The 27876-nt window shown below is 49.0% G+C and overlaps 2 protein-coding genes across 3 annotated transcripts in view; one reads left to right on the top strand and one right to left on the bottom strand.

Annotated features, from left to right (window-relative positions):
• Positions 1–1382, top strand: part of ACSBG1 (acyl-CoA synthetase bubblegum family member 1) — a 48137-nt gene extending 46755 nt beyond the window's left edge. Inside the window, exons 14-15 of the mRNA XM_041752783.1 lie at positions 743–824; positions 1196–1382. Of these exons, the coding sequence (XP_041608717.1) occupies positions 743–824; positions 1196–1232 (119 nt within the window). The 3' untranslated portion in view covers positions 1233–1382. The remainder of the gene's footprint in view (positions 1–742; positions 825–1195) is intronic.
• Positions 1383–1643: 261 nt separating this feature from the next.
• IDH3A (isocitrate dehydrogenase (NAD(+)) 3 catalytic subunit alpha) lies at positions 1644–18468 on the bottom strand. Of its 2 annotated transcripts, none has more exons than XM_041752784.1 (11): positions 18358–18468; positions 13381–13443; positions 11226–11309; positions 9489–9603; positions 8081–8268; positions 7544–7677; positions 6669–6771; positions 6504–6568; positions 5649–5733; positions 5088–5240; positions 1644–2994 (listed from the first exon to the last, which is right to left on the bottom strand). In XM_041752784.1, the coding sequence occupies exons 1-11, from the start codon at positions 18382–18384 to the stop codon at positions 2911–2913; spliced, it is 1101 nt and encodes a 366-aa protein (XP_041608718.1). In that variant the 5' UTR covers positions 18385–18468; the 3' UTR covers positions 1644–2910. The 2 variants fall into 2 exon arrangements, with proteins under 2 accessions (XP_041608718.1, XP_041608719.1); XM_041752785.1 differs by having other exon boundaries at positions 11226–11284; positions 18358–18409.
• Between the last annotated feature and the right edge of the window lie 9408 nt (positions 18469–27876).

Genomic DNA, 27876 nt, shown 5'->3' with positions numbered 1-27876 from the left:
AAACAATGATCTGGGAAAGACTGCTCACAGAGACCACGGTAGAGGCCTGACGAGCCCAGGCCATCCCCTGCCCATCAGGCGAACAAAGCATGATGCCCCACTTGGCAGGCCAGTCACTCACTACTGTTCTGTAACAAATTACCCCCAAATTTAGCAGCTTGAGACAATAAGCATTTATTATCTTGATTTCTGTGGGTCAGAAATCCAGGGCAGCTTAACTGGGGGTGGCGGGTGGTGGGGAGGCTCTGGCTTGGGGTCTCACAAGGTCGTAGTCAAAATGTTGGCCTGGTGCTGCCACTGGAGCCACTTTCTTGCTCACCCTTGTGGGTGTTAGCCAGAGACCTCTATTCCTTGCCAGGGGCCCTGTCCCCAGGCTGCCTGTGCGCTCACAGCACAGTGGCTCGCCTGCTCCAGAATGATCCATGAGAGACCAAGAAACCATCATTCTGCTGTTATGTTTGATAGTCTGAGTAATCTCTTCGCCCAAAGGACAAAGCAGAAAGTATACGGAGGAGACACGGGTGCAAGTTAAAGAAGGCGGGCATGATCCTCTATCGGGGCTGTGCCAGGACCCAGTCCTCTGTGATGCATATCACTCCGCTGGGACCACGCCGGGGTGCAGCCCCAGGAGCACGGGTCATGGGCACCACCTTGCAGGCCGGCCTTGTCCCGGACCCTGTCCACACCTCTTCCCAGACTTCTGAGTCCAGGCCTCACTTCCTCCTTCCAATCACTCTTTCAGGTCCCACGATGAAATTGAAACGGCTCACGGTTCTGGACAAGTATAAAGACATCATCGACTCCTTTTACCGGGAGCAGAGAAAGTAAGCTGGAGCCATCCTCCCAGTTTCCGCTGAAGACAGCAGGCCTTTTGGAGGGTTATCCTGAGCCCCTTAGTCTGGGCGTGTGAGCTCCTGGCAAGGCTGTGAGGCCTCCACGCCCAGGCACGGCACTGGCATGGCCCTCTGCCAGGTCTGATGCCAACAGTAGCTGATGATGCCAAGAAGCTTCACACATGCATAGTTTTAATTTTCAGCACTGCTTTTTGTTCAGGTGACAAATGAGATCAGCTGTCCTCCCAGAACTATAGGGCGGGCGGCTGGCCTGAGTCCCAGGCAGGGGGACAGTCCAGTGCGCAGGCTGTGTGCTGGGGGAGGCAGAGGAAGGGCAGCTAGAGTGACTTTGTGCCCTGCAGGGAAGCCAACAGTTTAACTCACCTAACGGCGGACTGACTCTGGAATCCTGTGGCTGCTGCCAACCCTGCCCTGCGAGTCCAGGTACTCGGGCACCTCACAATTGCCAACTGATTTGAAGCTTAATAAATTGCTGCTGCCTGTTTGATTGTACTGAGTGTAATTTGAATATTAAACTGTTTAACAGAATTGCCAACAAGTACCCAATCTTTCTTGCTGGTTGAGCAGGCGGGCCAGGCCAGAGTCGTGGGTATTTAAGCCATAGGACGGTGTGCCATGGGCGTGAGTGACCATCGACACCCTGGGACAAGCACAGGTGCAGGAGAGCATTGAGGGGAATATTCTGTAAAGGCAAGTGGCTGGCGCTAACCCCCTGCACCCTGAATACCCAGAGACAAAGGGACCTCTGGCATCTCGCCAGGAGACAGGTGGAGAAAGCATGCACCTCAGTCAGTTCTGAAGTCTTTATTAGGGCGATCCAACACAACAGAGGAAGCTGCAGCCTGAACAAAGTAAAATACATGTGAGCCTGAAGTCTGCTTTATAAGCCTAAACATACTCAGGTGGGACGCATGCTAAAAATCCCCTGTGCTCTGGGTGCAGTGTGCAAAGTGCAGGGGTTTGAATGCCACACAGGGGCAGGAGAGGACAGGAGTGGCCTTTGCTGTGGGGGTCGCATAGCTTTTCACAAAAATAGTGACTTAGAGTCTGACATAAAGGACAGTCGCGCTGCGGGGGGGAGGGGAAGGGGCAGAGGTCAGCAGCAGAGCCCAGCCCCCACTGCAGGCTCAGCTCTCACTGGCACTGCTATGGCACATGGAGGGCAGTGGCTCAGTGCCGTGGGGACAAGGCAGGCCAGCCAGCACCCCCAGCTCCTCACAGCCAGAATATTCCCAGTGGGGTCCTTCAGCTGCCATGGGGGGTGTTGAGTCATACTGCAGGCTCCTGTAGCCGGCTCTGCACCAGAGACTCCTCACCCTCACATGTCCAGTGGAAAGTCCGCCCCTGCCCTCCATTAAAGCTCTGGCCATGAAGGTGCATCTCCAGATAACAAAGTAACTGAACACACGTGTCTTTGTATCCAATATACTACCTATGTCTTATTACCAAAAATACATCTCTCATTACATAGTGCTTGGGTTTGAAATCTTTATTCACACTCAGTAATCCACGTTGAAGGACCCACCTGTCTACTTCCACATCACTAAAAAATATGCCATTGTCACTGGTTTTGACCTGAACTTTCTAGGAAACCTCCTATGCCCACTTAGCTCTATAAGAATGTTACCTTGTGCTATCATGTCTGTAATCTGTTTTGTTTCTATTACATTTTTCATAAACCAAGGAAAACAGTGTCTTCTGAAAAAAAGTTGTTTTCGCTTGTTAATTCTGTATCGCATTTATAGCTGAAGAAACCATTTTAACTGAAGTGTTAAAATGATTAACATGGCAAACGATACAGTCCACTTAAGAGTTTACAAAAAACATATACTGGATAGACATTTAATAAATAAAACAAGCGCTTAGGGAAAGTCCTTTGAAAGCAGGCCTAGGGACGTCACCTGCACCCTCTGCACAGATTTTGTTAAGAAAAGGCCGTATCTAAAAATGTACTGTCAGGAAAGAAGAGAACCAAATGTGTGCAAGACAGGAGGTGCCAGCACAGGTGCCTGTGGCATCGGGTGGGAATGACGGACAGACTCCATTCGCTGGATCCTCAATCTAAATCTCGTACTCGACGACAGATCTCCTCTGTGAAGTCTGAGCATTTTGCGTTGCCTCCTAAATCTTTTGTTAAGCTCTGAGAAAAGAAAAAGCAAAGATAAAAATGCAACAACACATTCGACCAAAACAAGGCTGTTTTTATGGAAAGCCCCCCGGTGAGATGCTGGCAGGGCAAGTCTGGCTCCCCACCCGTGGAAGAGTGAGGCCGCAGGCTGGCACTATGTTCCCACCCAGGAAGACTAGGGTCCAGTGAGCGCACACAAAACACCTGGGGAAGACAAGATACTCTCACCACAAAGGGAAGCCAGGAGGCTTTCCAAAAATTTCCCTCCATACAGTAGATCCTAAGAAAACATCTGATTATGGACATTTAAACAAAAGCATAAATCCCTTGGGGAATTTTTAAAGTTAAAGAAAAAAAAACATACTTTGAGATATTTTTGGAAGCTGAGAAATACTAAGGTAATGTTTGAATCACTAAATTTTTTTTTTAACAATTTAAGTGTTTTGGGATCCCTGGGTGGCGCAGTGGTTTGGCGCCTGCCTTTGGCCTGGGGCGCGATCCTGGAGACCCGGGATCGAATCCCACGTCGGGCTCCCGGTGCATGGAGCCTGCTTCTCTCTCTGCCTGTGTCTCTGCCCCTCTCTCTCTCTCTCTGTGTGGGACTATCATAAATAAATAAAATTTTTTAAAAATAATAAAAAAAACAATTTAAGTGTTTCTTTTCAAAGATTGATTGATTGATGATAGACAGAGAGAGAGAGGGGCGGGGGGGCAGAGACACAGGAGGAGGGAGAAGCAGGCTCCATGCTGGGAGGGAGCCTGACATGGGACTTGATCCCGGGACTCCAGGATCACGCCCTGGGCCAAAGGCAGGCACTAAACCACTGAGCCACCCAGGGATCCCCACTAACTTACTTTTTAAGCAAGCTCTTCACCCAGTGTGGGGCTTGAAGTCATGAGCTCAAGATAAGGAATCTTGTGCTCCGCCAGTGGAGCTGGCCCAGCACCCCTCAATCACTGCCTCTCCAACTCTCCTCCTTAGAAGAGAAATTGTGCCACACTGCCATGGGTCCTCTGACAGCCTGTCCTCCCTTCAGTCTGAATGGGATCTCGAGATACTTGTCTCTTGTCCCACTGTGTCCTGCACAATTATAAGGGTCACCGTGTACTTGAGGCGGTGCTCTGCAGAGCAGGTTGGGCTCTGGGGGCTTGGTAGGATAGCTTCTAGAAACGAATCCTAGGCCCTGGAGGCCCAGCCTAGTGTCCATGAGCCCCGTACTCTCTGCCCATGCTTGGAATAGCAAAGCTTGCTGAGTCAGAGCAAGACTGTGTGCGAGCCCCAACTTTGCCATGAAGGAGCCATAGGACCGTGGATAATCCGTTTCTCTGTGCCCCGGTCCCTTCACTTAGAAAAGGGGATTAACTGTAGCATCTCCTTCACAGGAGAGGTTTGTGGAGATGAGAAGCATAAAAAACATAGTCATGCAAGTACTTTGTTTCTATTGGCCACGATGATTACTTTCAGAAAAGCTCTGTTTTACTTTCCTAACACAGACACATGTTGTGTACCATGTCACAGCATCTGGATCTGCCCTGAGATTCCAGCCCCTGAGGCCTGGACCTTAGCTTTGCTTCCTGGGTTATACTCTGCAGACCCCACAATGTACATGACACATGTTTATTGCGGGTAGAAGCAGGGGCCTGGCCCAGATCGGGCACTGCCAACAGGATATCCAGGCCTAAATGGCTCTGGCTCCCAAATCTCGGCTCTTCCTGCTGCACACAGGTCTCCGCATCAGAGCTTCCTGACCCTTCCCTCATGAAACATGGGGCTCCTCTCTTCACAGAACACACTCCCGTGTGTGCACACGGCCTGAGTGTGCTCGGGGTGCCATTGCCTGTTGCTTTCACCCGGACAAAATGTGTTCAAGAAGGTATTTGGGGGGATCCCTGGGTGGCTCAGTGGTTTGGCGCCTGCCTTTGGCCCGGGGCGTGATCTTGGAGTCCTGGGATCGAGTCCCGCATCAGGCTCCCTGCGTGGAGCCTGCTTCTCCCTCTGTCTGTGTCTCTGCCTCTCTCTCTGTGTCTCTCATGAATAAATAAAATATTAAAAAAAAAAAAAAGAAGGTATTTGGCACAGCATAAGTATGGCAGACGACTGATACCTTTCCATCCTTAATTGTAGCAAAGCACGCAGCCTCAACCCTTGCAGCATGGTCAAAAAGCCCCATGTGGCGCAGCATCATCACAGCACTGAGCAGGAGAGCCGTGGGGTTGGCCATGTCCTTGCCAGCAATGTCCGGAGCAGTTCCGTGAACCTAGCGGTGGGGAACACAAGCACAGTCGGCGGACAGCCAACAGCCTCTTCCCAGCACATTGGGCCTGGTCCTGTCTCCTCCTCAATGAGCAACAGCTACGGAACAGCTACTGTGCCCAACTCATCAGATATGGGTCCTGGCAGTAAAGGCTCAGAAAAATAGCCAAAGTCGCAGAGAAAAAGTGCAAAATACGGACTAACAATCTTTTCCGATTTCCGATAAAATGTAACTGAGAAAGGACATAATAAATGATAAGGATACAAAATTAAGGAGGAAATCAATGAATAAGCTTATATAAAACCTGAACCCCAGGGAAAACTCAACAACTGAACTATATCTATGCAGATAACCCACCCTGGCCTCAGGCTATTCCTGTGACGGTGGCTTCACGGTTACCCAGGGCCTTACCGACTCGAAGATCGCTACCCCGTTGGCTCCAATGTTGCCACTTGGTGTCACACCAAGACCTCCAATCAATCCCGCGCACAGGTCACTAGCAGCAGAAAAACATTTCAAAGAGTATTCTGGAAAACGAAACGCCTCACCCAGACTTCCCGCCAAAAGGAAGCAGAGCTCCTTGAGAAACAGCTGATCCAGGGCCACAGTCAGGAAGGGGCAGCATACTGTCTCAGAAAGCGCACAGTAGGCCATGCCCAGGGGACACAACACAGCTCAAAGGGCCATGCGCCGGCCAGTATGAATGATGGTGATGTCGGATGTAACTCACAGTTGTATCCAAGAGTCAAACTGATACAAATACGGATGCAAATAAATGAGAGAAGCTTATTCTCACAGCAGAATACCCACTAACAGGTGGAGAAGGAATAGTGGCCACCTTTGTGGGGCAAGGGACAAGGGGACGAAGGGGGAGGGGAGGAGCGACACCAGCAGGGGTGCTAAGATGCGGGCACTCAGGTGGTGGCGGCCAGGGACACAGCAATTTTCCTTTTCTGTAAGCCTGCAATTCTGCCAAAAGTCACAAAAATTTGGTAAAAATGACCACCCAAGGGCTATACATAACACGGCAAAATCAACCAACAAAACATCTCAGCATGGGAAGAGGGACAACAGCCCAGAGCCGATCTGACAAACAGATGAATAACCCATCCAACCTCTAATCACTGACATCACCACCCAAATCGCTAGGATCCAACTCATGACACACACTATACTTAATAAAAATTGATTCAAAATCCTTAAGCCACATTCATTTTAGGACATTTATAAATAAATTATAGACTAAAAAGGAATAGCTGGACTCACCTAAGGATGTCTCCATACAAATTTGGCATAACAAGGACATCAAATTGGGACGGATCCTGGACCATCTGTAAGAGAGAAATCTGTGTGTCTAGCGACCAACACGGCACAATGCTGCATCCACAGCACGCCGCAGAAAGTAGCAGGTAAGCAAGCACGTATACTTACATTCAGACATACTGTATCAAGGTACATCTCATTAAATTTAATATCTTTACAGTTTTCAGCAACTTCCCTGCATTTTTGTAGAAAAAGCCCATCTGACATTCGCCTGTATTTAATCAAATAAAAATTGTTGAAAAGACTTGCAGAAAGAAAAGGATCAGGTCAGAGAGTAAAGAGAAGTTCAAGAAATGTTTCAGAAGCCCAGACATCAGATTTCAATTATATTAAAATTATTTTTTTGGCAGTTAATAAAATGCAAACTGAAAATGTTTTAGAATATTTCCGGAAGCACAAAAGGGCATAAAAATGTAAAATCGTTTTATCATAATAAAGACTATGCTTTTTAACTAGTTCTAAGTCCAGCAAGAATTAAGAAATATCTATTAATAAGAAAATGTTAAAATTGCTTTAAAAGATAAACTTAATCAATCATTTAAGTGGTTGGACTATTGCACATGCTCAACCCCCTTCCTAGGTTAGGGAACCAGTTTCTGCACACACCCGGAGCTGCCTTAAGCAGTGGAGTGAGCAGGAAGACAACCACAAACCATCCATCAGGCAGCCCCAGTGTGACCATTTTAGAGACGCTCCCCTGGTCTACTTGGGACAACAGGAGTGCCCCTGCCCTTTGAACTGCATGGCCTGGGTACACCACAGCCACAGCACATGGGGACCCAGACTCCAGCATCCTTTTCTGATAATGCTCAGTCTCTCCTGACATACCAGGACCTGAACTCCCACCCTCCGATCTGCTGCATACACAGGACATGAGACATGAGAGAGACATGGACCCGCTGACTGAGGGGAAAAAAGGGAAGCTGGATCACTGCCCGCTCCCACGAACCACCTGAGCACGTGGGGCTCTGGCCGGGACTCACATGATGTTGGCTTTGTGCACAGCTGTGACGTTACTCCGATGGTTGTTGCGGGCATACTCGAAGGCAAACTCAGCAATGCGCCTGCTCGCCTCCTCAGTGATGAGCTTGATGCTTTGAACGACCCCATCCACGATCTGAAGAGCAGGTCCTTGCCTCACTGGACTGGCCCGGCGCTGGGCCGTGGCCGGTGAGGATGCACCCCGATGTGGGGCGTCCCAGAGGCTAATAACATCATCAGCCCCAGTCCCGCCCCAGCCCCATGGAGTAGGTAACATAAGGCCCCCTGAACAGATGAGGATAACTGAGGTGCAGGGGTGGCCACCTGCCCAAGAACACGGCTGTGAACTGGAGGATTCAAACTTCCAACAGAGGGCACTCCCCAGGCCTGGGTCCAAGCCCCACTGCCTGATGCCAAGCCAGGACTGAGGCCCATGCCCACACCTTGCAGAGGTCACAGGCAGCTGTCTGTGCGAGATGTGTCCAACAAACGGGAATCGGAAAAACTGTCCCAAGTGCAAGTGTGTGAAATGAACATACCACATGCTCTATGCCACTGTACTCTCCTTCTGTGTTCTCCCGGATGGTGACAATGTTCACGTCGGTGTAAGGGGTTTTGTAACCCTCAATTGAAACACACGGTCGGACATTTGCATAAAGGTCAAATGTCTTACGCAGCAGTAAATTCATAGATGGGTGGCCTGCTGCTATTGGGGTCTTCAGAGGGCCTGTAGTAAAGAGCACCCAGATGACAACAGGGTTCTGGGGTTTTCTTCTTCTTTATAAACACAAGTACAGAACATTTATTTGAAATTCCAATTCTTCCTTGTTTCACTTTCCCACTAGAACTTTGGATAAGTAGCTGTGTGACACATGTAACATGCATGCTTAGGAATTAACAGACACTTTTACAACAGACCAAGGCTCACTTGAAAGGACAGGCAGTGCTCTGTTTTCTAAGCATGGCTGTCACTCTCAGGCACTCCTAGGTCACCGGCTAATCTACCCGGGCCACCATGAGGGTGTCTGTCTCTGACTTTATCTCCCTGATTCCAATGAAGGAGGAAGAGTTCCATGGAAGCTTTCTGGAACATTACTGCCCTCCTTAGTAACACTGCATACCTCATGGGAGAGGGCCAGGCTCTGCAGTATCTGACCCTCGCCCCTACCAATGAGGTAACAACACTCTTACTGTCATTTAAAAGTGAAGGAAAGGCGTGCCTGGGGAGCTCAGTGGGTGCAGTGTCTGCCTTCAGCTCAAATCATGATCCCAGCGTCCTGGAATCAAGTCCCACATTGGACTCCCTGCTCAGTGTGGAGTTTGGTTCTTCTTCTGTCCCTCCCTGCTGGTGCTCTCTCTCTCGAATAAATAAATAAAATCTTTAAAAAATAAAATAAAAGTGAAGGGAAAAAAAAACAAAAGATCAAAAGCAAGAGTAAGAAACTTGCCTAAGCCTCCCAGCAGTAAGCGGGATGGGATTCAAACTTACATCTGTCTGGACTTACAGCCTGTATTGAATGGGAATCAGGTACATGCTCGTATTTTGAATCATGACCTGAAGCATGTATTAATTAAAATAATAAAAACGTGAAAAGTGTGCAGAAGATAAACCTAGCACAAATATATACTTTCACTGACACTGGCCAGTAACCCTTGAACATTCTTACTGGGGAACAATACACCCCAAATGAAAGCAGTCTGACCATAACTAAGTAGCTTCTTTTGGGGTGCACAATACAACATGTGGAGAAGGTTGTGTGCCTGAAACTAACATAACAGTGTGTTAGCAACATTCAAATAAAGACATTCTGAGAACAGAAAGAAGTACGTTGCTTCACACAGGATGGTTCGTTTTAATACGGTCAGGCCCTATTTAGCTTCAACACAGAATCTCTCAGAAACATGACACTGGAAGCAGAAACCCATAGGAGCCGCCACATCCACTACCTTTCAGGCCCATCTTGTTCTTATCCATGGACTCTTTGGCTTCAGGAGGGATCATCCACTTTCCCCCGGGTCCTTGAATGGCAGTGACATTCCGCTCCTCCCACTGAATGGGCGCCTAGATGTCAAGGCACAGAGCACAGTGAGCTGCACAGTGACTGGCACGCACACAGTTACAAACTTCTCCAACTTTGGGTGCAATGAGTGAAAACACATAATATACATCCAGAAAATTCCTGGCATTCGAAGAGGTGTCACTCCCTAGTGTGCCCAGAGCGCTTCTCTGTGCTACCCTGTCTGGTTCAAACCTGGCTGCCACCTGCACACTTATCTCTCAAAAGCCCTAACATGGCTACAATTAGAATATTGCAAGGATGGGACGCCTGGGTGGCTTAGCAGTTGAGCGTCTGCCTTCAGCCCAGGGCATGATCCTGGAGTCCCGGGATCGAGTCCCATATTGGGCTCTCTGCATGGTGCCTGCTTCTCTCTCTGCCTATATCTCTGCCTCTCTCTCTCTGTGTCTCTCATGAATAAATAAATAAAATCTTAAAAAAAAAAAAAAAAAGAATATCCCAAGGAAGGGAGAAGTATGCCTGCCATAGGAACCCAGGGATCACATGCTAAGTGAGGGAAGCCCATCGTAAAAAGCCGCATAGTACAAAACCTCACTCATATGAAATGTCCAGAAGAGGCAAGTGTGTGGACAGAAAGTAGACAAGTGCCTGCCTGGGGCAAGCAAAGGGGGGAGGGCGCTGAGAGGGTTGCAGGATGGGCAGCGGGTATGAAGGTGGGTCAGGTTTCTGTCTGGGGACTGAGCATGCTCTAAAGTTAGACCACAGTGCTGGCTGCACAAGTCTGCATGCGCTGCAGACCACGGACTTGGACCGCACCCTGCAAACAGACAAACCGTGGGGTACTTCAATAAAGCCAGTTAAAAACCCCAGGTACAGCATGTAAGCTGCTCAGGAGCCCCAGCCTGAGCAACTGGGTGAGCAATTGCACCCAGTTCTCTGGGGCATCTGCTACTATCGCAGCCTTGGATCCTCTGTAGGATCATGGTTAGGAAAACTAAGTATGTATGGTTTAAACAAATCTCCGTCCTCACCCCACAGTGGGCGGTATTATGACAGTGCAGGACCTTGCCTAACTACCATGTTAAACACAACCAACTTTCCCAAATTCCCCAAACAAAAGCATTTTCAACTATCTGCTGCATGGGAGGCTGGGTTATTAGAATAATCATATCTCCTACTTGATGGTAATAATGCTTCAGAATTTTTTTTATGGCCCTGCGGTTTAGTGCCGCCTTTGGCCTGGGGTGTGAATCTGGAGAGCTGGGATCAAGTCCCACGTCAGGCTCCCTGCATGGAGCCTGCTTCTCCCTCTGCCTGTGTCTCTGCCTCTCTCTCTCTCTCTCTGTGTCTGTCATGAATAAATAAAATCTTTAAAAAAAAAAAAGAATTTTTTTTATCTTTCAAAAATCTCATCTACAGTTTTTTAAAATATCAGTTTTATTCTTCTTGGCAGGAGGGCAGATATGAGGCAGACAGATGCCTTGGCAGGACCTCAAGACCCACACATGCAACAGCACTGCTCAGGTGACTGAGTCCAACGAAGCCCGTGCACACTGCACTAACCTCCCCACTTTACACAAACAGGAGTAACTTATCTTGAGACTCCAATTGGCTAAGAAAAGATCTGTACACGTTATTATTAAAGGCATTTTTAAAACGCACTTACTTTGGCAGCATCAAAAATCTTCATAACTGCAGCTGAGATCTCAGGGCCGATACCATCTCCTGGAATTAAAGTGACTGTCTGAACCTGAGTGTGAGATATCAGCAAAGACAGTCTGGATTAATTTTGGAAGGTTTGGGAAAGAACATCACTGACAGAGAAATCCAGTTCATTGGTGGGGAGCAGTGAGGGGCTCAAGAAGACCCAAAGGCCTTCGAGTAAAGAGATGTCCCTCTGGAGAGTTCACCAAGATGGAGGCGAGACTCTAGAGACTCAACTCTACTCTTCACCTGAGTTCTGAGGCTTTGAAAAAATGTAAGTGATGCTCTTTAGATAAAACAAAAATAAACTACTAAGTAGACTTCCCAATTCACATTTCAGACAAGCTACAAAGAGACCAATTAAGTCTATGAAACCAAAGAGAACAAAGTTTCCACAATGTTCTTTCACTGAAATTCAGGGGGTTTCTCATGAAGGCAACTGCTCTCCTCTCCAGTGGGATTCTGGAGATTTAGGTCCTCACCCAACCCATTCAGGCTAAAAAACACTCAGACACATTTCCAGAATACAGCTGCAGTCTGTTCTAGAACTCAGAGAAAATCAGACTTGAATCGCTGGGGGGGGGGGGGGGGGGGGGGGAGTGTCTTTTCTGAGTGCTCTGCTTTTCTGAGCAGAGACACTGGCTCCTCCATGACAAATGTCATCTGAGGGAGCCCGGCAGAGATTTTATGTGCGACCTACAAGAACAGCAAGTGCGGTCACACCAGCAGAGTCTGAGGTAGACCTAGAATGGCAAGTGTGTTTATAATGTAACATCAGGGGTTTATTACAGAGGCTTCAAACAATCCAGCCAGCATTTCAAATGTAGAAATAAAAATGTGTAAAGGGAAATCATGATGGGATTTCAATGAGTTAAGATCATATTCAGACCCCTCCCCGCCCGCCATCTGCAGACAATACGTGTCATTATCAGGGGACCTTCTCTCAGCAGGAAGTCTGCCCAGACAGTGGTCCCCATCTTTTCCAGTCTTCCTTGCCTGTGCTACATTTTTTAAGAAATCACTGATTCAAGTGTCCCTGGCCTTTTGCCTTCCACTGATAGTCACTGAGCAGGTAGACTCATTATTTCTGAATTCCTCTGTATTACTGAAGAAAGTTTTTTAAAAGTTAGTTTCTGTTCTTTTTTCTTTCAGATATAATCCCCTCCCTGCCAGGCGAATATCTTCACAAAACAGACATTTCAAGTGATAGTGGAGAGTAATGATGGTCTCATGAGCTTTCGGAGTGCGTAGAAATGCTAGCATGGCCAGCCTTGTGCGTGAAGCATAAGCCTCCTTCTGCATCTTTTGTATAAGCCAAGCCAAAGAACCCTCTGGCTTCTTCTTCCTGTTCTCCCAACACATAGTAATAAATGGCATTAGGCCACCAGAAGAATCTACTTTTCCTCCGCGATAGAGAAAGTAAGCGGAAGAAACAGGTCTTAATAGAGTTATATGAGAGTAGAGGAATTACGAAATCCAAATCAGATTCTGTGAGAAAGGGGTAAAATAAAACAAACAGGAAGTCACTGACCCACAGTCTTAGAATGCTCTAAAAATGTGGTATCAGCTTTTAAAGCACAGAATTCTAATGCTGGGGATTCTAAAAGCAGCAGATTTCATGAGAAATAGGTGATCCACTAACATGACAGTCTATAAAGACTGCATGAGGACATATGAGCCCACAGGGCTCAGAGAAGTTTGAGGCATTCCTAATTAGCGGTCAATCTACTGTTTTTAGGGAAGCTCATAAAATAAAAATGCAAAGCAGGTTTTGAAGCTTCTCAACAATTTTCTCTCAACTTGTACTGGTTTCAAAAAAACCCAATCTTACGAAAATGAGATTGTAAAGTAATCTCAAGGGTAGGCTCAAGGGTAATTTCTATTTTTAACCAGGCTCCTTTAAGACATAACAGAGCCAGCTGTAACATAATTCTTAAATGTGCAAGCAATCGGATGGATTTACGCCTGTCAGCCACAATTTAAATATCCAGTATAAGTATCGCAAGTTTTTCCTAATTTTAAATAAATGGTGACAAAAAACTATGTAACGAATGTGCTAGAGCATCTTTCTTGAGAAACTTCTAAAAAGGAAAAAAATAAAAGATAATTATACTCACACCACCAGCAAAAGCTCTGGTCACCTGTTTTTGGTTGTGGAATGCCCCCAGCAGCCGAGAGACCTACATCAATATCAACAAAGAAATGTCATGCATAGAATTAAAAACCATATACAGGTGGGGACGAGGCCATTTCTGATAGCTGCTGCTGCTGCTGCAAGTTTGCACACATATATTACGGAACTTCGGAGGAATATTTTTCTCATGTATTAGCTCAATGTGACAAGCTATCTCAGATTTGAAAACCTAAATATTTGGTTTATCTTTGCTTTGAAAATTTAAGTACTATACACTTTTAAAGTTGATTTGATGAATAGAAGTTGTCAAAAAATATTGAAGGTAGAATGAAACTATACCCTTTTAGCTCAAACACTGGATTTTTCTCAGATGACCTGGAAGGTTTTATGTCAACGTTCTTGACTACTGGGTCAATTTGGGGTGAACACATACTCTAAGAAAACTATCACTAATCTTGTTTTTTTTTTTTTTTTTAAGATTTATTTATTTATTCATGAGAGACACACAGAGAATCAGAGACACAGGCAGAGGGAGAAGCAGGCTCCCCGTGGGAAGCTCGATGTGGGACTCGATCCCAGGACCCCAGGATCACAACCTGAGCCAAAGGCAGACGCTCAACCACTGAGCCACTCAGGTGCCCAGCTATCACTAATTTTAGAACTGGAAGGGTCCTTACAAATTCCAGAGCCCAACTCACTCATTCTATACCTGGAGACATTGGTGTCTCAAGGGTCAGGATCTGCCTAAGGCCACAGAGTGACCACAGAGGCCAGAGTTTATGTCTGCTGACTTCTAGTCCAGTGATCCTTCAATTACATGTCATGCCTACCCTTCTCCCATGATTTAGTAATTATACTTTATAATAACAAAAATCTAACAAAGTGTATTTAATACCATTTGATACCTGTGTCATATAGAATGAAGATTTTACTTATTTTTTTCTTATTTTTCTGATAATATAGGTAACATGGTCATTATTGTTAACTGTCAGGTTAGGGGTTACAGAAAAAAAAAAGTGACCCCACCACGAGATATTACCACCAGTATATTGTTTTCCACTCAACACTATCAGACACTAGCAACAAGTTTTAAAAGGTTGTTTTGAACTTTAATAACTTGGTTGTTGAAAACTGGTACAAAGTCCTATTATGAAATTGGGTACATAGGGTAAAGTTACTAAAATTCATTAAAATTTATAAAGGTAAGGGATCCCTGGGTGGCTCAGCGGTTTAGCGCTTGCCTTTGGCGTGATCCTGGGTCCCGGGATCGAGTCCCACATCAGGCTCCCTGCATGGAGCCTGCTTCTCCCTCTGCCTGTGTCTCTACTTCTCTCTCTCTCTGTTAACTCTCACAAATAAATTTTTAAAATCTTAAAAAAAAAAATTATAAAGGTAACTTTTTTCATGCTAGACAACTAAGCAGATACATTTGTCATATGGTAGCTTAGTCTTCCTTTCTGGAGAGAATTCTCCCAAGGCCCGACCCTCTGCTGGCATCTACTAATGAGATGCCAAGCAGCAGCCAAACAGGTATGAATGAACCGTATTCTCTAACGTGGCATCTACAGTCATCCCTCTGGGCTGAAAAACCAAAAAAATAGGGCCAGACCCAAAAGAACACACTGGCAAAAACCTTAATCCTAGAACATGATTCATCCACAGACAGATGGGCTACTGGAAGAGAGGCCATGTAAAAGCCACTCTGTGACAGGCAACATTATAAAATGTGCATGAGTGTTTCTCCCCATCCCCCGCCCCACCCCAGAAAGAGGGGGAAAATAATCCTACAAAACAGGCCCATGTCTTTGTGACAAAGACTCAACCCAAAAGTGATTTTTTTTTTTTTAAGATTTTATTTATTTATTCATGAGAGACAGAGAGAGAGGCAGAGGGAGAAGCAGGCTCCATGCAGGGAGCCTGAAGTGGGACTCAATCCAGGGTCTCCAGGATCATGCCCTGGACTGAAGGCGGCGCTAAACCACTGAGCCACTGGGGCTGCTCCCAAAAGTGATTTAAAATGTCAATCCAGGGATGCCTGGGTGGCTCAGTGGGTTAAACGCCTGCCTTCGGCTCAGGTCATGATCAGGGTCCTGAGATAAAACCCTGCATGGGAGCTCAGTGTGGAGTCCACTTCTCCCTCTGCTCAAGCTCTCCCTTGTTCACTTTCTCAAATAAATAAAACCTTTAAAAATAAAATAAAATAAAATGTCAATCCACAAGCACAAAGATTTTTGTTTTGCTCATTGTTGGCTCTACAGTGTCCAGAACAGCATGGGACACACAAGAGGTGTTCCCTCTGGAGTATTTTTGGAGAAACACAAGCCGGCCTCAATCATCTCTCTTATCTGACAAGTCCCCACCCCAGCAAACATCTTTAATACTTAGGACATCTTCTCTAACAGCCAGTCTTGTCCATGTTTGTCATCTCTCCTGATCTTAGAATAAGGCAGTATACATCTAAGTCAGTAAAATGACCCAGAACTTTAAGAAAAATGAGCTTTTTAATTATTTTTTTATTTTTTAAAGATTTTATTTATTCATGAGAGAAAAAGAGGCAGAGACACAGGCAGAGGGAGAAGCAGGCTCCATGAAGGGAGCCTGATGTAGTACTCTAGGACTCAATCCTGGGTCTCCAGGATCACGCCCTAGGCTGAAGGCAGTGCTAAACCGCTAAGCCACCCGGGCTGCCCCAAAATGAGCTTTTTTAAAAGCAGAGACTGTCTTGTACTTTATAATGTACTTGTACATACTTTACATGGTGTTATCTCTATAAAACCTGGAAAGGTAGGTATTAGTGGTCCCTTTCAGATGAGGACACTAAGGCCAGGCTCATAGACTTCCTGTCCTGGGCCATCTGAATCCATTGCTTCTTACTTCCTTTATTACCTTCATAATCCAACTTAAAAACACAAATACAGTGTTGGACATATGACAGATACTCACTTAATAAATATTTGCTGCTCGGGAACTGGCTTATTGTAAATACTGCATTTTATAACCAGAAAGGTCTTGGGATGCCTGGGTGGCTGGTTGAGCACCTGGCTTCAGCCCAGGCTATGATCCTGAAGTCCTGGGATCCAGTCCCACTTCGGGTTCCCTGCATGGAGCCTCTCTCTCTCTCTCTCTCTCTCTGTCTCTCATGAATGAATGAATGAATAAATAAATAAATAAATAAATAAATAAATAAATAAATAAATTCTAAAAACAAAACAAAAGAACCGGAAAGGTCTTTAGAAAGCTAGTGTTTTCTCTAAATAAAGCTTTTCTGGATTAAAAAAAAAAAAAATTAAGGGGCAGCCCAGGTGGTTCAGAGGTTTAGCTCCACCTTCAGCCCAGGGCATGATCCTGGGGTCCCGGGATTGAGTCCCACTGTCGGGCTCCCTGTGTGGAGCCTGCTTCTCCCTCTGCCTGTGTCTCTGCCTCTCTCTCCCTCTGTCTCTCATGAATAAATAAGTAAATAAATCTTCAAAAAAAAAATTAAGCTGCAGACTTTTTTTCAAATAAAAGTCTAGAAGGAACTCCAACTGAAACCCACATCAGCCCAGCATCTCCAGCATCCTGGGGCATGGGTCTCTGAGGCACCTTCCACTCCAACCCCTAAAGGGAGAAGCGGGACCCACAGAGGTCCAGTGATGGCCAAGGTCACACAGGAATCCGTGTCAGGGGAGAACCTCATCTGACTCCACAACCCACTGCTTTCTGAATAACCACTATATAGGTTTTTTCTTGCAGTCTGCAATAAAGGCAAAGCAAATTTCCCAACACATCCACCATCAACAGAACTGCTTTATTAGTCTGCCACTCTACCTACCAAAGATGAAGCAGGTGTTAAGTGGGAGTAAACTCGTTGATTCAAGGTTTGATTTCTGCTGAGACAGTGATACAGAAATCACTTTTACCTCCAGGAGCAAATGTGGCATAACAGTCACCGTCATACACACATCCAGGTCTGGAGAGGGTAACCAAGCAGAACCCAGTTACTGAGGCCCAAGCACCACTGTCTGCTGGTGGCTGCTGGGAAAGCTTCAGATGTGTGTTCCTTCCGCATGTGCTAGGTACTTTCACATTACTTTATCTGACCCTCAAACAACTCTGTGAGGCAAGTATAGGTGTTTTACAGACTGGCATCCAAAGCTCAGAGAAGTAAAGTAATTTGCTCAAGGTCACACAGCCCATTAGTAGCATTGTCCGGATTCAAACCTAGGACTTGGGGGCAGACTCCCCGCAGGGCTCTTTTCATTAAATCACAGTGATCTGGGTCACTCTTTAAGCTCAAAGCAAAAGGAGAATAGCACCAAGTTTCACCAAAAACAACCTGAATTGCTTGTAGTAGATTTCTAGGGGGCCAGGCTTGTGAGGAGCAACAGGAGACCCGAGGGCCCACTTTCCCGTGGCGTCACCGGTGTGACCTTGGCCGCAGAGCAGACAGTACGGGGGTGAGAACTAGGAAGCCGGACCCCGCGGCCGCCCAGTTCCGACCCCGACACGGCGCGTGACCTTGAGCCGCAGCGCCTTGCAGGCGCAGGCAGGCTCCGCCGCGACCTCGGTGCCCCCTGGCGTCGCCGAGGCCCCCTGGCGCCCCTGCGGCCCGGCCCGCGCCGCGAGCTGTCAGGGCCAGCGACAGCTCTCCAGGTCGCGGGGCTCGGCCCCGGGACGGGGCAGGGGCTGGGCGGGGATCTCCCGGCTGCGAGGAAACCCCGCGCCGTCCGATGGTGGGCCCGTGGGCCGGCTGTCCCCACCGCCCCGCAACCCCGGCCCCCGCGCCAGGCTCAGGCCGGGCTCCGGCGCGGCGCTCCTGGGGATGCCCGGGCCCCGCCGTGACCTTGGCCCCGCCTCAGGCGCCACCGCCCGCGCACCGGGCCGCAGCCACAGCCCGCGCCCGCCGAGGCCCGCGCGCCCGCCCCCGCCCGCTGGCTCCCTGGCCGCGTGCCCGCCGGCCGCACTCCGGCCCGGCGCCCACCTTGGAGATCCACGCGGGGCCAGCCATAGCGTCCCTCCTGGCGCCGCGACGGCAGCAGCGACCGCAGTGCGCAGCCGCGCAGCCCGGGGCCGAGCTCTCCCCCGGCGAAACCACGCCCCCTCCAGGCCCCGCCCCCGGAGCCCCGCCCCGCCCCTGCCGGCTCGGTAGCCCCGGGCGGCCGCCGTCCCCGCTGGCCAATCGCCTGGCTCCCCTCGCGGTGACGTGCGGAGGCGCGACGCGGAAGCGGCCGGGAAGGCCCCGCCCCCTACGGCTGCTGCTGTGCGGGTGCCGGTGCGGGCGCGGGTGCGGGCGGCGGGCGGCGGGCGGCCTCTCCTCGCGGTTTGCTGCGGGTGCGGGGACGCCTGGCTCTCGCCGCACACGCCTGTTGCTGTGGGACAGCGTCACCGACGTGGGGCGCGCTGCGTCCCCGGGGCTTCGTGCGGGCCAGGCCGCGGGCGCTGCGGGGAAGCGCGGGGGCCCTCGTGCCCGGGGAGGAGGCCTCGCCCTGGGGGGGGGGGGCGGAGAGGGGCTTCGAGCCGCGGGGGGGGGGCTCGTCCCGGAGGGCGTCCGGGGTGGCTTAAGCAGACTAGGCCTCCCCCTGCCCGCCCTGCAAGGTGATGGAGTAGGTGAGAAATGACGCCCAAGGCCTCGCTGACACCAAACCAGGGACCTCGCCAGCCTCCCCCTGTCCCCGGCCTTCACGCACCCCGTCCTTCCCCTCCAGGCGGGACCGGCCTTGCTCTGCCCTGCCCCGTCCCCCGCCAGCCCGACCCCCGGGCTCTCCCACGCCCTCACCTCTCACCAGTGTCTGTTTGCAGCCCCGCTGGGGAAACCCCCCAGGCCTGCCCCCCCATCCCGTCCCCTACTCAGCGCGCCCTGTCCCCAGGGAACCCGAACCCTTCCCAATCGGTCTTTCCTGCCCAGTATCTTGGAGAAGACCTTCCCAGCCCACGGACGATCTCCGGTGTCTCTGCTTCTGGACAGAAACTAGCACAGTTTGTGCTCAGTGACTGTGAAACAAAGATGGGGTGACTTTCTCCAGTACTCTCTTCAATCTTCACCGGAACCCCGTGAGGAAGCTGAAGTGCAGCGGGCAGTGGTGCTGCATTATACTGGGAAACCTAATTACCGAGAGGTCAGCGGTTCAGCAAGGCTTCCCAAGGGGCGTCCTATCAGATGCAGTGAGGACAGGAAATAAGCCTGAGCCCTGTTCTCCCAGTCTAGGGAGGGAGAGACCCCAACAGGTGCCTGGAGGGGTTTGGACCTGGTGCGTTGACTGGGGAAGATGCTATGGTGGAGGTGGTACTTGAAGAGGTAAAATGTCAGCAGCCTGAGATGGGGCCAGGAGACTGGAATGAGCAGGAAAGCGTCGGGTTCTCAGGACTGAAACAGACCCCAGAGGAAACCTCCCAGGCCCAGCTCTCACGAACAAGGTGCTCCCGGCTTGCCAAGCAGCTGGAGGGATGTCATGGGAGAGACATTTAGCTGACCCCACCCCTGCCCCCACTGGGAGTCATTCCCTGGAGCAAGCCACAGGCTCCAGAACCCCTGAGAGCCATCCTGGAGCTACTCCAGCCTGCAGGTCACTCTCCAGACAAGCCCCTCCATCCTGTCATTGCACTTTGTAGCATCCTGAGATGCCATCAGCAAGGGGTTTGCCCCTTGGAGAAGGATCTAGAAGGTGTGCCCATGTTTGTGACTACAGCACTACCCAATCCAGGTCTGCTTCCCTCTAGAAAATGTTTTTAATCAAGATGGTAATGTTTAGATTAATGTCAACAAAATACATTATTAACATACCAAGTGCTTCTTTTTACAAAAGGAGCACAAATTTACTTCGAGTTTCCCTAATTTATTTTCCTAAATATTAGAGCTTTAGTAAATAAATGGGCAAGGGACCTGAACAATCCGTTGACAGCCAGAGATACTCTAAAGATGTCCAACGGTGGGGCATGCCTGGGTGGCTCTGGCAGTTAAGCATCTGACTCTTCATTTCAGCTCAGGGTCATGAGCTCAGGCCTGCGTTGTGTTCCACACTAAGTGTGGAGCCTGCTTAACAAAATAAAATGTTCAGCTTTAGCCACAATCAAGTATTTACAAAAATTTTATTTTTAAAAAAAGATTTTATTTATTCATGAGACAGAGAGAGAGAGGCAGAGACAAAGGCAGAGGGAGAAGCAGGCTCCATGCGGGGAGCCTGACATGGGACTCGATCCAGGGTCTCCAGGATCAGGCCCTGGGCTGAAGGCAGCACTAAACTGCTGAGCCACCCAGGCTGCCCCAAGAAGATTCTAAAAGTTAGAAACTTTTTTACTCCTTTTATTAGGAAGTATTAATAAAATGCTAATGCCCTCTACTGTCTCATTTACGGTGGCACTGCTACACTTAGTTTTGGCTGGCCTCCTACTAAATACTGTCACCATCTTTCTGGAAAACACTTTAGCAGTGTGTATCGAGAGCTTCTGGGTTCTTACTCTTTCACCTCATACATAAACCCATCCCCAAAAATCCCTTGAGAAAAACCACAAAGACAAGTCCATCAGAGATATTCATTATAGGAATGTCTATAATGTTGTTCATTGAAAGAGAAGCAGTCTTCATGATAACAGAGGAAATGGTCACATAATTGAGGGTAATGGAATGGAACATACAGCCCTCAAAGGTATTATGAAGACCTTTTGGAATCTTGGTAATTATTTACAGTTTAATGTTCAGTAAGAAATGTATGAGAAGTTAACGTGTCTTCTCTGCCTGCTATCACTTCTTTCTGCTCCCTGAATCAGACTTCCCTCTCAGTGAGATCCAGCCCCCGTCTCCCTGTTGGCTCAGGCAGAAGACTGGAGAGTCAGCTCTATCTTTCCACGTGGATCTGGAATTAGATACTTCCCACCTGCATTGCTCTGTCCCTGGTCTAAGCCAGAGTCCAGTCTGGGCAGAACCAGTGCAGTAGCCTGCAGACTGGTCCTTCTGCTTCCAGCCCATCTCCTGCCTCCAGGACCCTGTTAAAGGGTAAGACAAATACACCCTCCACTGTTGGGAAGAGCCAGTGCTCTGGCTGAAGTGTGCAGGCCCTCAGTAGTCTGGTCTTGCTCCCCGCCCTCTGTGTCCCAGATGTGAGGTTTTCCCCCAAAACCAGCAGCTGTCTGCAGGACCAGCTGGATGTCCCACAACTTAGTTCTGACACCGTCTTCCCAGAAAGAGTGTCACATCCCACAGGCCAAGGGCACAGTCCATCCAGACTGTCCCACTACCATGCTAGTTGCAGGTCCAGGTAGTCACTTGTGCTTCTGACAGTCCATCGCAACTCTGACATACCCTTGATCCCCTCTGTGGGTTTGAGTAATTTACCAGGCTCATAGAGCTCAGAGAAACCCTTTTACCAGTTTGTTGAAGGACAAGACAAAGAATGCAGGTGAACAGCCAGATGAGATACAGAGGGCCAGCTCAGGAAGGTCCCAAGCACAGGAGCTTCTGTCTCTGTGGACTTGGATGTTGTGGGTGTGTTTGCCAACCTGAACCCTCCCCTCCCCACAACCTCACACACCACAACCTCACACACATGGGATTTCTATGGAGGCTGCACCAAGTGGGCACCATGATTTAATAGCTCCCTTCTCCAGAGGATGAGGAAGGAGACTGTAAATTCCAAACTTTTTTTTTTTTTTAAGATTTTATCTATTCATGAGAGACACAGAGAGAAAGAGAGGCAGAGACACAGGCAGAGGGAGAAGCAGACTGCATGCAGGGAGCTTGATGTGGGACTCGATCCCAGGTCTCCAGGATCAGGCCCTGGGCCAAAGGCGGCGCTAAACTGCTGAGCCACCCGGGCTGCCCAAATTCCAAATTTCTGATCACGGCTGGATCCTTCTCATGACCGAAGCTCTCTAGGAGCCACCCAGGGTCATCTCACTAGAATGAAGGATGCTCCTGACACCCAGGAGGTTACAAAAGCTTCGGAGACTCCGTGTCAGGAACCAGGGGCAGAGCTGTTATGTTGTCTTCAAACATTTCAGTTTCAATAATGTGAATTATGTGTGTGTCACGGGTTTGAACCTACTCACATGGGGTTTGGAAACTACAGCCAACAGGCAGGCATTAGCTCAACATCCCCTTTTGGACAGCTAAGAATTGTTTTCACACTTATACTTTTAAATGGCTCATAAAAATCAAAAGAATAATACTTGGAGGACATCAATTACATAAAACTCAGATTGCAGTGTTGATAAGGAATGTCTCGCTGAAACATGGCCAAGCCCGCATGCTTGGGATGGCAGCATTCAGAGCAGAGGCAAGGAGATGCAGCACAGACCGCGACTGAGTGGCCTGCAAAGCCTAAACCATCCCACCTGACCCACACAGAAAGCTTTCTGAGCCGCACAGCAATGCTGTTCAGACATTTTGGTCTCAATACTATTTCTCAATTTAAAATTTGAGGCAATAGGGATCCCTGGGTGGTGCAGCGGTTTGGTGCCTGCCTTTGGCCCAGGGCGCGATCCTGGAGACCCGGGATCGAATCCCACGTCGGGCTCCCGGTGCATGGAGCCTTCTTCTCCCTCTGCCTGTGTCTCTGCCTCTCTCTCTCTCTCTCTCTGTGACTATCATAAATAAATAAAAATTTAATAAATAAATAAAATAAAATTTGAGGCAATAAAATAAAATATTAAATTAAATTAAATTAAAGGCCCTTTGGAGCACCCAGGGGGCTGTTGGTGAAGCATCTGCCTTTGGCTCAAGTCATGATCTCGGGCCTGGGATCCAGTCCTGCGTCGGGCTCCCAGCTCAGCGGAGAGTCTGCTTCTCTTTTTGGCTCTGCCACTAACCCCCCCCACTCGTGTTCTCTAATAAATAAAATCTTTAAAATAAATTAACATAAAATTTGGGGCACCTGGGTGGCCCAGTCTGCCTTCAGCTTGAGGTGTGAATCCGGGATCCTGGAATTGAGTCCCACATCGGGCTCCCTGCATGGAGCCTTCTTCTCCCTCTGCCTATGTCCCTGCCTCTCTCTCGTGTCTCTCGAATAAAAAAATAAATAAAATCTTTAAAAAAATAAAATTTGAGGGCCCAAGCTTTGTTAATACAGGTTATATCTATTAATACTTATAAGACAAAATTGCAAATGACCCCTACAGCTGTATTAAACATGTGCTTTAGATAATTACAAAATAACCCCTCTATATGTTAGCTTAGTTCCCATATTTTTATGAAAAATAGTTTCAAAGACATAAACATTAAGTGAGACAAGTGGGATTGTTCCACATGTTTGCAAACATTTTAAAGCCTGGCTTAATTTAATGGAAGACAACTGGATTGTCCTGTCTGCTGCTTCATTCTACTGGTTGTAATTAATAATGTGGACCTCACAGACCCTCTGAAAAGGTCCCGGGGACCGTGCTTGGGGGACTCCCTGGAGGCAGTGGGGATTTTCTCCAGATGCCTCCACAGCAATGAAGCGTCCTGGCAGCAAAGGATCTATTCATTAGCACCAGGATGGCCCAAGCAACTGTTCCGATACGTGAGGTGCTGCCCCAATGGCCTCTACTCTTGCTTGGGCAGAGCAGGAGACTCCATGGACTGTAGGTCTTAGATGTCCCATCTCGTCTCAGCTTCGAGCTGCTGAGTGAGGACGCGGTCATCTGATCCTGAACTCAAGGCTGGATTTTGTTGCTCAAACATTGTGGCTTCTGCTTCGGAGTAAATCAACAAGGAAGCTTGTTGCAACATCTAAAAGGACGGGTCCTCAGCCATGCGTTGTGCTCACAGAGCAGGTTCTGTGACTGCAGAGGACGTCTTTGCTAGTAAGTGATGGCCCACGGCCCACAGTCCAGTTCACTTGCACTGCCTGGGCCACCCCCCAACCCCCCACCCCCCTAGCAAGATCTGTGCATCTAGCACTCACCACTGAAGGTGACTCGGATCTACAGCAAAATGGAACCTGGTGGTGAATGACATGCCATGGTCATTTTAGGACAGAAAACCCATCCCACCGTCATGCTGATCCAGGAGAGGGGAGGGGGCTCAGGCCAAAGTGATGGGGTACAATGCTCGAAGCAGTGGGACTCTGGCTAGAGCAGCCTATACTGATGGGTGACTATGGGGTTAGGGAAGGAGGGGGTCATGCTGCTGAGGATTTTAAAAGCACCTGAAAGGATGGACAGGACAGTTTGCAGGGGAGGCTGACTCCTCCTCCTTCAACAAGAGTCACCATCGGGCAGCCCCGGTGGCTCAGCGGTTTAGCGCCACCTTCAGTCCAAAGCGTGATCCTGGAGACCCAGGATCGAGTCCCACGTCAGGCTCCCCGCATGGGGCCTGCTTCTCCCTCTGCCTGTGTCTCTGCCTCTCTGTCTGTAATGAATAAAAAAGAAAAAAAGAGTCACCATCAGCTCAGTCCCATTCTAGGCCACCTGGGAACTTCCCACACCCAGAATGGCTTGTGGGGGAGGCTCCAACACAGGCCCACAGGAGCCATTCAGGGAGGGAGGGAGGGGGCTCACCATGTTTGCTATGTACTAAAGACCCTGTGGCAGCAGGCACTTGACTCAATGTGCAAACAGGTCCAGGAAATGTATTCTTTTAAAGAATGTTGATTGAATGTTTACTAAGACCTTGAGCTAGACCCTGGAGATAGAGCCAAGTAGGACATGGTGCCAGCCCTCCTGAACCCTAGCATTTGAGAGGAAATAATACCTGTTCCCTTCAAAATAGATGGCTCTGGACTGTGTATTGCTTCTTCCAGAAATATTAAGATCTATGTGTAGGGCAGCCTGGGTGGCTCAGAGGTTTAGCGCCGCCTTTGGCCCAGGGTGTGATCCTAGAGACCCGGGATCGAGTCCTGTGTCAGGTTCCCTGCATGGAGCCTGCTTCTCCCTCTGCCTGTGCCTGTGTCTCTCTCTGTGTCTCTCATTAATAAACAAAATCTTTAAAAAAAAAAAAAAAAAAAAAAGATCTGTGTGTAAAATGCTGGAGATACTGGATGGAAAAGACAGGCTGTCCAGTGCTAGAGATTGACATTAAATGGGTGGTTGCAGGGGACTTGTGTGCAAGACAGTGGACTCAGTAACAGCTCAGCTCACAGACCATAAACAGCAGCTATTTGGGGAGAGGCCAACCTGACAAGTGCTCTGGGAGCAGGGATAAGACTGCAGAAAAGAATCCGGTCTGAATTGCCCCTGGGATAAAAAAGACTCAAGTAAGCCGAGATGGTGGTAGGACATTCCAGGAGGGGCTCTGAAGCTGATAAGTTACTAGAGGTGGGATAGTGAAGGACAACACCCTGGGCCCAGGAGCCCAGGACACTCCATCTCCACCGTAAAGATCCCCTCAGACAATGAGTCTTAGAAGAACTGTTTGCAGATCAAGGACATTTCGTCACAAACAGTAACAGCCAGTGAGGAAGGATGGGAAAGGAGGAAAGATTAATGTTTTATTGTACTCAGACCCTTTACCTCCTATCAAGGTCACTCCTTGGGTTTTATGTAGCATTAATCCCCCTGTTTCTGTTCCAAATTTTGAAATAAACTTTATGGAATGAGACAGACATGAAAAAAGCTAGTGCTTAATGAGTGCTCAGAAAGTGCCAGGTGCTGCCACAGGGCCCTCCGCTACCTCTTGGTGCTACCTTCTCATGTTGTATCATTTACAAGAGTGCAGTTGATGAGGAGTTGGCCCTCTTTAAAAGGCGGTAATCATGGGTTCCCTTAGTGTGGTCGAGACTTCAATCTACACATTGCTGAGTGACCTCTGGCCACTCTTCTCAAATTATTTCTTCATCCGTGAATGGATGATAACGCCAACTCTACAGACTTAAGAGGCGTTAATGGAATGATCATATTTGGTCAGTGTACAGCATCCAGCCCGACCCTGGGCACAGGGTAGGTGATCACTGTCCACCCTCCCATCAAACAAACACATACTGTTTTTCTGGGACCACACCCCACAGTGGAAGCACAGAAAATCAGGCAAGAGCATCATGTTGCCCCTTCCTCGCTGGGTAGCCTTGGGCAGGTCCCCCTGCCTGAGCCCAGGGCTTCTCAACTGTAAAGAGAATGTAACTGGCCTCTCCTCACAGCACTGTTCTAATAGTTCAAGAGGGAGGGCCTCCTATAGGGCCATGGCAATAGACATCACAAAGGTCTTAAGGGGATTTCCAGGTTGGTTGCTTCTCTGTCTCCCGTGAGGACAAAATCCTGGATAATTCCTCTTTGTAGAGGTTCTGGCTTCTCTACCTGGGACACGAGGTACGAGCAGAATCTGAACACAGAATTCTGGCCTGCTCCTGGGCATTGGGCAATCTAAGACAGCAGAAAGAAAAACCTGTACCAGTGATTGTGTGGTCTGAGATGGCTTCAGGCTCCCTAACTCAAATGCAGGAAAGAAGAGAGGTACACAGAATCTTAAGTCCTTCTGTTCTAAAATCCCGAATTTCTGCTCACATATCCTGTCACCTTTACTGCGGCGGAAACCTCCACCACATGTGTCCAATCTACATGAAGGCTGGTCAGCAATCTCCTGGGCTTCTGAATTGCTTCCTTGTCTTCTCATAGCGACTGATTGGGATTTGAAGAGGGTGGCTTGTCTGCTTAGGGGATGGCTGCTGTTCTCAGCTGAAGGTGGCACAATGTTGGGAAACCCCAAACAGGAACCTCAGGGAGAAAAGGAAAATATAAAAACAGCAGGGATTATCTGCCAAGAGGGACCCCTGCTCCCATGGGAACCCCAAGCCTCCAGCAGTGATCCTCAAAGTGTGGCCCAGCACCAGCAGCACCCGGGAACTTGTCAGATCGCCACATTCTGGGCCACCCGAGATGTACTAAATCAGAAACCCTGGGACTGGAGACTCCCAAATGGCTAAACAAACCAACCACCTATTTTAAAGCGTAAGGTCCTAAACTCAGGAAGTGCAAGTGCAGAAGAACCACAGGTCAGCAGCACCCAGGTCCAGCGGGTGGGATCCAAGGCGAGGGGCTGATCGGCTCTCAGCTTGTTTCCCCAGTAAAATGCAGATAATACCAGTAGAATCAGCATTCCCGGGGTTAGCAGGAACGCACGTGTGGGCTGGACGTGGCGGTGACTATCTGCTGAGGTCTTTGGCGTTTGCTTACAAGTCCCAGAGGGCCTCCCTGGACACTCCCAAGTCCTGTAAATCCTCTCCAGTCCGCTGTGCGTGCCCCAGGATGCGAAGAAAGCTGACGAATCCTGCCCGCCCCCGCAAGACCCGGAGACGCCACGTCCGGGCAGAGACCAGGTGGGCCTCCCGCTCACTGACCCCTCTTGGGTCGTGGGGTCGCGCTGCGACACCTGGATGCCCGCACCCTGTCCAGGGCTCGCCCCACGTGGACGGGCGCCAGGCCCTCGGCATACTAAACCGTCCACCTGAGGTCCTGGCCCCGCCCAGTCGGAGGTCCTGGCCCCGCCCACCCGGCGGTCCTGGCCCCGCCCGACCGGAAGTCTTGGTTCCGCTCGACCGGAAGTCTTGGTCCGGCCGCGGGAGGTCCGGCCCCGCCCTGCCGGAAGTCTCGGTCC

This window comes from Vulpes lagopus, chromosome 4 (assembly GCF_018345385.1).
Source record: "Vulpes lagopus strain Blue_001 chromosome 4, ASM1834538v1, whole genome shotgun sequence".
Classification (NCBI taxonomy): domain Eukaryota; kingdom Metazoa; phylum Chordata; class Mammalia; order Carnivora; family Canidae; genus Vulpes; species Vulpes lagopus.
The sequence above is the reverse complement of the archived record's forward strand: the minus strand, read 5'-3'. Positions and strand labels throughout refer to the sequence as shown.

Coding starts and splice junctions, on each gene's coding strand:
- IDH3A (XM_041752784.1), bottom strand. CDS start 18,384: ATGGCTGGCCCCGCGTGGATCTCCAAG. Junction 11,310..13,380: donor CCAGAGCTTTTGCTGGTGGT/GTGAGTATAATT, acceptor TCTCACACTCAG/GTTCAGACAGTCACTTTAAT. Junction 7,678..8,080: donor ACAGTGGCATAGAGCATGTG/GTATGTTCATTT, acceptor CCTGCTCTTCAG/ATCGTGGATGGGGTCGTTCA.